The following is an 11,048-nucleotide window of genomic DNA, read 5'->3' on the forward strand; positions in this document are numbered from 1 at the left end:
CTATATTGATCACCATATCCAAAATAAAAATTTAATAAGAGGGTCAATATCGCAAGTCAAGGGAGCTCTATTACACCCAGAAGCCACCTTACCATCCAGTGCAATAGCACTATGGACTTGCTATATTTTTTAGGACTTCCCAGCAGGAAGGAAAGTCCCAAAATTAGCACCAAAAAAAGTACCATTCTTAGACCAAAGGATCATCCAGCAGCCACCTTCCTTGTGACTGTGTTCCTTCTTAATGGAATGTGAGAGTAGGAAAAACAGCTGGACAAACAGTTCTTGTACTTACCTTGATCATGGGTGAATGTGGCAGACTTTGGTGGAGGGCTGTTTCCTCTATATAGTATCTAAGAATATCATCTATAACCTAACATTCATTGATTCCAGAAACTGAAGGCAGGGCAGGTTGTGCTCCCACCAAAGGAGTTTCAATTCTATCCTTATTTATCAACAAAAAAGTCTCTGAGGTATTGCACAAACAAGACCCACCTCTGGCCGTACACTCTGAATTTCTTCCTCAGAGGTTTCAATAATGAAAAAAAAATTCTTTGATTTCCTTGTATAGCTCTTGGGACATGATATATTCAGTAACTACTCTCAGGGAGCAATTAATTCAGAGTACCCCCTTATCTCTCCCAATATACTCATTGGGTAAGAGTGATGGTGAGATCATAGGAAACAAACCATCTGAAATGGGAAATTCCAGATATGCCTTCTAGTACTGGTTGAATTACCTTATACCCTGTCCATAATGTTCTCTTGCACTGTGGTCTGGTTCCTATTCTGTTGATGTTTACAAGTTTTACAGTTTATCCCAATTCCACTCCAAGCTGCATTTCTACATCTTGGTTATCATAGATTTCACTTATATTTAATGACTGTCTTGATTTGAGGAAGGAATTAATCAATATCATTTAGCATTTGTGTATTAAACTTCTCTGTATTTTTAGGAAACTTTAAAGGAACCTTGACAAACTGGAGTGATTTCAGAGGAAGATTAGCAAAATTGGTGAGGGGATTGGAAATTGTGTGTGATTGCATAGAAACGGTTGAAATAATTTGACATTTAGCCTAGAGTATAGATAACATAGGATAAACATGAAAACAGCCTTTAAAAATATGAATAGAACAGTTAAATTTCACTTTCATTTGAACTGGTTCAAGGAAGGAAGAATACACACGCACACTCAATTGGGTAGAAAAATTCATCTTGCCCAACAAGGAAGTAGAAGAAAGAGGGATTAAAAGAAAGGGGAAGAGAATAAGAGGAAATATAGATTAAGAGAGGCAGTGGTAAGAAGCAAAACAGACTTTTAAGGAGGGCACAGGGTAAAAAAAACAAGATAAGATAATAGTAAGATAATAAAAGAAATACACAATTAGCAATCATGTCTGTGAGTGTGAATGGAATGACTCACCCATAAAAGAGAAAATAAAAGATTGTATTGGAAACCAAAACAAATTGTGTTGTTTATAAGAAACACATCTGAAGCATAAAGACACACAGAGAATTGAAATAGGGGTCCAGAGCAGAATCTATTATGCTTTAGATGAAGTACAAAAAGACAAGTGTAGCAATTATGATCTCAGACAAAAGAAAAGCAAAAAGAGACCTGATTAAAAGAGATAATCAGATAAATTACATTTTTACTTAAAGGTAACCATAGACAATGAATTAGTATCATACTGAACATATACATGTCAAATGGCATAGCATCCATATTCTTAAAAATAAAGAAATAACAGAAGGAATTAGATAACAAAACTATACTAGTGGAGGACCTTAGTTTTCCCTTCTTGGACTCAGATAAATTTAACAAAATAAACAAAAAATAAATTAAGGAGATAAATAGAATTATAGAAAAGATAGATATGATAGACTGTATAGAATATTGAATCAAAATAGGAGTACAATTTTTTTTATTAGTTTACACAGCACCTTCCCAAAAATTTATCATATATTAGGGTATAAAAACTTCACAAACAACAAATGCAAAAAAAGCAGAAATATTAAATGTATCCTTTTCAAACCATAATGTAATAGAAGTTACATTTGATAAAGAACCTTGGAAGCATAAATTAAAAATTAATTGGGAACTAAATGATCTAATCCTAAAAAATTAGTGGGTCAAAGAATAAGTCACAGATACAATCAATTAATTGTTACAGATAAAGACAACCATCAAATGAAATGACAAAATTTGTGTTTTGTTGTTGAGTTATTTTATTCATGTCCAACTCTTTATGACTCCACTTGAGGTTTCTTGTCAAAGATATTGGAGTGGTTTGTCATTCTTTTTCCAACTCATTTTACAGATGAAGTACAAAGGCAAACAGAGTTAAGTGATTTGCCTAGAGTCCTGCAGTTAGTAAGTGTCTGAAGCCACAGGTCTCACACTGGCACTCTATCTACTATGCCATCAAAGTACTACGTAGGGGGAAATTTATATCACTTAATCCTTATATCAATAAAACAGAGAAATGCAAATAACTGAATTGGAGATGCTACTAAAAAAACTATAAAAAACAATATGCCAAAATAACATATCAAAATAAAAAGTCCGAAAAATCATATGAAAAATTAATAAAATTCAAAGTTTAAAATCCATTGAACTAATACATGAAACTAGGAGCTAGTTTATTTTTAAAAAAAAAACAATAAAATGAACTTTTGGATTTTCTATTTAAAAAAGAAAGAACAAAAGCAAATTATTCATATAAAAATGAAAAGGATGAATGCACAAGCACTGAAGCTGAAATTGAAGCAATAATTAGGAGCCATTTTGCCCAACTTGATGCCAATAAAACTAAAAATTTAGCTGAAGGGAATAAATATTTATAAAAAATATATTGTTTACATTAATAGAATATTTAAATAGCCCCATCTAAGAGGAACACATTGAACAATCCATAAATTAGCTCCTTAAGAAATAAAAGCAAAAGAAGCAGATGAATTTACAGGTGAATTCTATGAATTATTTTTAAACAATGAGTTCCAATAATATGTAAACTGTAAAGAACTAATCCTACCAAATTATTTCTATGATTCAAATATAGTTTTAATACCTAAAGAAGAGAGAACAAAAGACAAGGAAAGAAAACTGTAAACTGATCTTCCTAATGAATATTGATGGAAAATTTTTAGATAAAATACTAGCAATGTGCTTATGGTAATATTTCACAAAGATTATTATTATTATTATTATTACCAGGCTGTCCTTATGTCAGGAATGTAGGACTGCCTCAATATAAGAAAAATATAAACATGATTAATCATATAAATAACAAAAATAAGAAAAATTACGTAATTACCACAAATGACTCAGAAACAGCTTTTGACAAAATATAGCACTCATTCCTATTAAAAAGTAATAGAAAGCATAGGAATAAATGAGGCTTTTCTCAAAATGAAAAGTGGCATTTATCTTAAACAAAGGGCAAGTATTATCTGTAATGGGAGTAAACTACAAGCCTTTCTAATAATATCATAGGTGAAGCAAGAATGTGCATATTTCACCATTATTACTCAATAATATTCAAAAATGCTAGCTCTAGCAACAAGAAGTGAAAAAAATGGAATAAGAATAAATAATGAGGAAACAAACCTGTCACTTTTTTGGTAGATTATATGATGGCATATTTAGAGAACCATGGATAACTACTCAAAAAAAACCAACTTTAACAAAGTTGCAGGATATAAAATAAATACATACAAATCACCAACATATCTATATATTACCAAAATAAAACTCACCAGGAAGGGACAGAAAGAGAAAATGCATTTAAATGATTCTGTAAGTATAAAATACTTGTAAGTATAAAAGACTTGGGAGTCTATCTGCCAAAACATGAACAGGAACATATGGACACAATTATAAACAATCTTCATACAAATAAAGATAGAGCCAAACAGAGAAAAATAAATTGCTCATGGATAGGTCAAGCTAACATAATAAAAATACTACCTAAAGCAGTTTACTTATTCAGTACTGTACAATCAAACAACCAAAGAATTAATTTACAGAGTTAAAAAAAGATGATAAAATTCATTTGGAGAAACAAAAAGTCAAGACTACTAAAGGAATCAGAGAAAAAAATGAAGAGGTGGCCTAGAAGCACCATATTTCAAACTATATTACAAACTGATCATAATCAAAATAATTTGATACTGGAAAAGAAATAGTCACTGCTCAATGAAAAAGATTAGGAACACAATATACAGAAACAAATAAGAACAATAACTTAGTGTTTGATAAACTCAATGATCCCAGTTATTGAGACAAGTACTCTCTATTTGACAAAAACTGTTAGGAAAACAAGAAAGCAATCTGGGAAAAATTAGGCACAAACCAATATCCCACAGCATTTATGATCAAACAAGAGATAGAGAGGTTCATTGGAGGTAAAATGGATAACTCTGATTACATAAAATTAAAAAATTTTGCACAAACAAAACCAATGCAGCCAAAATTATAAGAAAATGGAAGAAGAAACAAGGAGAGGGAATTTACAGCAAATTTCTCTGATATGGGTCTCATTTCTCAAATACAGAGAAAACTGAGTCAAATTTATAAACATTAAAAGCCATTCCCCAATTGATAAATGGTCAAATGATATAAATAGGACATTTTTGGAAGAAGAAATCAAAGCAATCATGTTTAAATGCTCTACATCACTATTGATTAGAGAAATGAAAATTAAAACAATTCTGAGGTACCACCTTACACCTATCAGATTGGCTAAAATAACAGAAAAGGAAAATGATAAATTCCAGATGGGACGTGGGAAAATAGGTTCACTAATGTGTTGTTGGTGGAACTGTGAACTAGTCTAACTATTCTGGAAAGCAATTTGTAACTATGCATGCCCTTTGACCCAGTAATACTATGACTAACTCTATAGCACAAGGAGATCAAAGAAAATGGAAAAGGACCCATATGTACAAATATATTTATAGCATCTCTTCTTGTGGTGATGAAGAATTAGAATCTGAGGGGATACCTATCAATTGAGTAATAGTTGAACAAGTTATGGTATATGAATATGATGGAATACTATTGTGCTGTAAGAAATGATGAAGGGGATGATTTCACAAAAACTTGGGAAGACTTATATGAACTGATGCAAAGTGAAGTGGGCAGAACCAGGAGAACAATCTAAATAGTAATAGTAGTATTGTAAAGAAAGGGGATCAAAAGGATTGAAGAAATTAAGGGGGAGAGATACAAAGTTCAGGAGTCTCTCTTAAGTAAAAAATGCAAATGCTCTATCTCTAGACTTCTCTCTCACTTCTCAGAAAGGAACCCAACCTGCTGTAGCACCTTTTTTAAGGATGCTTTCACTTCCTTGTTCCTTAGGCTGAAGATCAAGGGGTTCAGCATAGGGGTAACCAGATTATTCAGTATTTGAACAGTGGCATTCAGCCAAGGATTGGGGGTAGGCTGTAAGTAAATGAGGACAACAGGTATATATAAGAGAAGAATGGCTGTGAGGTGAGCACTGCAAGTGGAGAAGTCTCTGTACCGTCCCTCTGCAGTGCGGATCTTCAAGATGGACCAAACAATGCGACTATAAGAAGTAAGTATAAGAAGGAAGCAGCTAAGTGGCATAAGGCCTACGCTGATGAAACCCACCATCTCTAGGGCTGAGGTATCTGCACAGGCGAGCTTCAGCATCACTGGGATATCACAGAAGTAATAGTCTACCTTATTGGGTCCACAGTAGGGTAACTGGAAGGTGAGGGCAGTTAGGAAGATGGCCTGAATACAGCCAAAAAATGAGGTCCCTGTGGCCAATATGGCACATACCTTGTGGCTCATGATGATTCTGTACCTCAGAGGAAAACAAATGGCAATAAAACGGTCATAGGCCATCACAGTGCACAGAAAACATTCCGTACAGCCAAGGAAATGATAGAAAAAGAGTTGGCATATACAGCCCCCATAGGAGATGGCATGGCTTTTCCCAGAGAGGTAGAACAACATTTTGGGTGAACTCACTGAAGGGAAAAATATGTCCAAAATAGAGAGTTTACACAGAAAGAAATACATAGGTGTATGAAGGCGAGATGAAGAGATAATGGCTAATAAAATAATCAGGTTCCCCAGCAGGGTAAAGAAATAGAAAGATAAAAACACAATAAAAAGTTGAATCTCTAGTCCCTTGGTGTGGGGGATTCCCAGGAGAATAAATTCACTCACTACTGTATAATTCTTCATCTGTGTGAAGAAAACATCAATCAATCCCAGGTATGGAATGCACAGGATCCAAAAGGGTGAATGCTAGTGTTAGAGGTCCAAGACAAAGTTCAATGGACATGATATAAATATACCTATAAAAGAAAAAACATAATAATTGATGGCTTTATAATGGAAGAGCTTTGTCTGATTTTTGACATATAGCTGATATTTATAGCCTTATAGTTACAAAATGCTTTCTTATCTGTTACCTCAACTGAGAGACAGGATAGCATAGTGTCTTGAACTTGGAGTAAGGAGAATATGTGTTTTAAAACTGCCTTAGAAATTTACAAGTTGTCTGATCCTGGGCAAGTCAATTATTCATCATCGTCATCTTCCTCCTCAACATCATCATCATCATCTTCATCATCCAGTCATGCATCTCCAAATGCCTCTTAGAACTCTCAAACTGAATGCCTCTTAGGCATCTCAAAACCAAAATGTACAAAATATAACCCATTATCTTTTCTCCAAAGCCTCCCCCTTTCTGAACTACCTTAATATTATAAAGGGTAGCTTCATCTTCCTAGTCACTAGGCCTATAACCTTGACCTCTCTGCCACCGGTATATCCAATCCATTTTCAAATCCTTCTTTCTACCTCGCTGACTTCCTTGTTCCCTTCTCTGCACTCACACAGCCACAACATAAGCCCAGGTGCTTATCACCTCTCATCTAAAACATTGAAATAATCTTGTATATGGTCTCCCTGGCTTACATCTCCCTGCTCCAATTCATCTTACACCCAGGTGTCAAAGTATTCTTTCAGAAATAATGATCTAATGGTTATCCCTTTGCCCAGTGAGCTCCAGTGGCTCCCTATTATCTTCAGGATCAAATCTGAAATTATGTTTAAAATTGAAAGCTCTTCATAACCTGGTCAATGCTTACCTTTCCATCCTTCTTACACCATACATATTTCATACTTCTATTAACTCTATTGGTATGCTTTTACTTACTCTAAAAAGACACTCCAACTCCAATTTCTATGCCTTTGAATTGACTATTTCTGCATTCCTGAAATGATCCATTCCTCTCACCTTTGCCTCTCTGGTTTCCTTCAAAGCCCAGCTCAAATTCTCCATTCTGTAGGAGGCTTTTTACCATTTCCCTAGATGCTAAAGCCTTCTTTCATATTTGGTGTTTGGTCATTTCATTCATGTTCAACTCCTCTTGACCCTATTTGGGGTTTTTTTGGCAAAGATACTGGAGTGCTTTCTCTCAAGAAATACTTCACTAAGCCAGAAGCATGGACCATCCAGTGTCCACCTTGCTTCTTGATATTTTAGGGTAGAGGGTGACTGGGCACGATGATCACAACAACAAAAACAAATATCATTATCAGCACTTAGGTTGTACCTTAAGGTTTGCAAAGTCATTTACATATAGTATCTCATTTAATCTTCATAACAACCCTGTAAGATAGAACCCCATTTAAACCCATGAAGAAACTAAGAAAGAGGCTGTGACTTGCATAATGATCTCATAGGTAGAGAGTTTCTGAGGCAGGTTTCAAATTCAGGAGACTATTTACCTTGCCTAGGCAAATACTTCTATATGCACCAGTAATCCTCATTCTTCCTTTCCTTCTCCAGCACACTGCCCCCTATATCTATCATCCTTACTCTCTCATTTATCTTCAATCTCTCCCTATCTACTGGCCGCTTCCCTACCACCTATAAACATGATCATATCTGCCCTGTCCTCAAAAAACCCTCAATATGTCCATTTTTGTTAGCTGTCACCCTATATCTCTCTTCCATTTTGTGATTATACTCCTGGAGAAGACCATTCACAGCTTCCACTTTATTTGCTCTTTTCCTCTTCTTAATATTTGTACAGTCTGGCGTCCAATTGTTCAAACTGCACTCTCCAAATTTACCAATAATCAAGATTCTAATTAGCAGACAACCTCTTCTTCCTAGTCCTCATCCTCCTTGACCTGTCTGCAGCCTTTGACATTGTTCTTCATAAAACTCTCTTTTCTTCAAGTTTCTATGACACTGCAAACTCTCCACTCTCCTTGATCAAACAGCCTCAAAAGAGCTGCAATCAACAGAAGGGTGGCAGAAGAGAAAAAACATCAACTCAGAGAAAATTGAGGGTGCCTTGAACATGAAAGTATCCCTCAGAAAGCAAGTAAAGGCCAAGGGAAGCCTTCACCTATGACAGGACACAGGTATGTTCAGTGAATGTATCACTGGTGAAGATAATACAAACTTGAAGACATTTTGAATTTGTACCTTTTCATATTACATAATTTTTAATGATCATTTTCACTGTGGGTCACATGTGATTCCCAAATTTCAATAACTGAATGCAATCAAAAGCATAATCTGTCACATTTTATTAGAGCTGCAAAAGATTTCTCAATATGAGTCCTCCATTCACTGTGCAGATCTCAACCATGCTAAATTTTTGTAGATGGTTTCATAAAGGCATCAACCCCTTTGTGGTAAGCCTCCCTGCAAGTTTCTAGACTACTTGAGTTACAGTTTATCACCATGCCTATTACTGAAGCTGAGTCTGAGAGAACTTCACTGAATTTGCACTGTACATTTGAAGCCTTTAAGAATTCAAGGTAACCTTAGTATGACAAAGTGGGGCATCCAAGTAAAATTATCTTTATCTCTTATTTTTTTTGGAGTTTCTTTGACTATAAAATTTGAAGCTATGATATGATGTACTGCTAATAATAGGCTGAATTAAATGTGACTTTGAACATAAACATTACTGAAAATGAATTGTAAATGTAGCATTGCTTGGGAGACAATAAATTCTTCCTATAACAGGACTCATAGAGAAGTTTATAAATTATACTGGTAAAATGGATAGAGCAAAAGTCCTGGAGTCAGGAAAAGTTGAGTTCAAATTCAGCCTCAGATACTTACTAGGTACTTCTGTTTGCCTCAGTTTCCTCATCTGTAAAATGGGAGTAACAATCACATTTACCTCCCAGGTTTGTTGTCAGGATCAAATTGACCAGCATATAGTAAGCACCGTATAAATGCTATTTATTATTATTGCTGTTTTCTCTCAAGCTTGATTTCTGAAGACGCTGCCCTCATTTCTTACCCATACCTCTCAATGGGGAGAACATTTGCCACCATGTATGATATTCTATTAGAAATATGACGAGGACAGCCTGTGTACAATTTGACGTCGTTCTATAACAATCCAGGTGCCTAGGGCAAATTCAATGAAAAGCATGTGCACAATATTACTGGTCCTAAGGACAACTAGATCATAGGTGCAAGGGTACCATTATCCATTAGGGAATCTAACCTGTGCCGCAATTGATGTTGTTGGGGAGTCTTCTCTAGAAGGGATGCCCTAAGGAAAAGGGATCCTAGGGGTGTGATGGGAGTAGCACAGACTAGCAAAGTAACTTTCAATGAGGTCAGAGCCTGGCAGTCACTTCAAGAAATAAACTTCTACCATCACATTCTGGAAATGCTTCCCCTCTGACAGCACCATAGACCAATGTTCCAGCTACCCTTCATTATTTATAGTTATGGTTACAGACCTGCGTCTTCCCTCCCCCATCCCCAACTGATGATCTAATAGAGGCAGTTGAAGTGTGTGAAGTACAGTTTAACTGTTCTGACAGATGCAATAAGGCTAAAGATTGGCATTCATGTATAGTGGACAGTGAGAATGTTGAATGAACAGCAGCCATACTCAACATAGTAACATAAGTTAAATATGGGATCGATAGTAAAGGAAAAGACAAAACCAGGGAAAGAAATATCCCTACAGTTCTTCTTTTTCTTTGCTAATATTGATCAAAGCTTGGTCAAATACCATCACCCTGATATCAAAATAAATGGTTAAAGCTTGATTGTGGCATTGTTAGTAAACTCCAAAACCTAGGAGGAAACATGATTTCATCAAATGTATTTTGCCTCTGTAGTCGCAGATGACATGTTACATAGCAGAAGTCTCTGAATTTGCTGTGGCCAAAAATGTCAACATCCTGAGGCCAACCAAGAAAAAAAAATCTCTGTAAACTTAGCAAGGTTAATTTTCTGTACTGTATATTGGCATCTGAAGCTTTTCCAGTTTGAAGGGACCTGCCAGACCTTACCCTCTTCTAGTAGCACTTTGATAAAACCATGGTAACCTCCACACTGGGTAACTAGGCCTGTAGGAAAGAAGACATCTTCCTGAGTTCAAATCTTGCCTCAGATAATTACTAGCCATATGACTCTGAGCAAATTACTTAACACTGTTTGCCTCAGCTTCTTGTGTGTAAAATGAGCTGGGAAAGGAAATGGCAAACGACTTCAGTATCTTTGCCAAGAAAATCCCAAATAGGGTCACAAAGAGTTGGATATGATTGAAAATAACTGAACAACAACAAATTTCTTCTACCATTGGGGCACAAGAAAATGAGGCCATTATATTTGCTAAAAAAAAACAAACAATAATTATTGTCATTCTTATTTATAAACGGATCTATTTTAACCTGGGTTAGTGCCAGCCTGATTGGTGAATTGATCAAATAAAGTACATGGCCATACAAGTATGGGGACCAGACCATGGAACTCTAGTGATCTCCCCGTGTGCTCAACTGGGCTTCCAACTGACAGTCACTTTAACTCTTGGCAACCAACTTAATTGCAATAAGAACCAATTGATCCTTAGCATGCTGCCATATCCATCCTCCTGTCAACTTACCTGACTTTCCAGAAAGTACCAAAAACTAAACTGATGTAAAATATTTCATAGTAACTCCTTGCCTGAATAATGTACTAATATGTATTATGGAAGTTTTTTTTCCTTCCTTTGACATACTCTGACTATG

The 11,048-nt window shown here is 35.5% G+C and overlaps 1 protein-coding gene across 1 annotated transcript; it reads right to left on the minus strand.

Annotated features, from left to right (window-relative positions):
• Positions 1-3,122: 3,122 nt before the first annotated feature.
• On the minus strand, positions 3,123-6,383 carry LOC140506083 (olfactory receptor 10D1B-like). The gene has a single exon (XM_072612853.1). The coding sequence runs from the start codon at positions 6,219-6,221 to the stop codon at positions 5,289-5,291; it is 933 nt and encodes a 310-aa protein (XP_072468954.1). The 5' UTR covers positions 6,222-6,383; the 3' UTR covers positions 3,123-5,288.
• Between the last annotated feature and the right edge of the window lie 4,665 nt (positions 6,384-11,048).

This window comes from Notamacropus eugenii, chromosome 5 (assembly GCF_028372415.1).
Source record: "Notamacropus eugenii isolate mMacEug1 chromosome 5, mMacEug1.pri_v2, whole genome shotgun sequence".
NCBI classification, from domain to species: Eukaryota; Metazoa; Chordata; class Mammalia; order Diprotodontia; family Macropodidae; genus Notamacropus; species Notamacropus eugenii.

Excerpts from the sequence above, each read along its gene's own strand:
- LOC140506083 (XM_072612853.1), bottom strand. The coding sequence starts at position 6,221 with ATGAAGAATTATACAGTAGTGAGTGAATTTATTCTCCTGGGAATCCCC.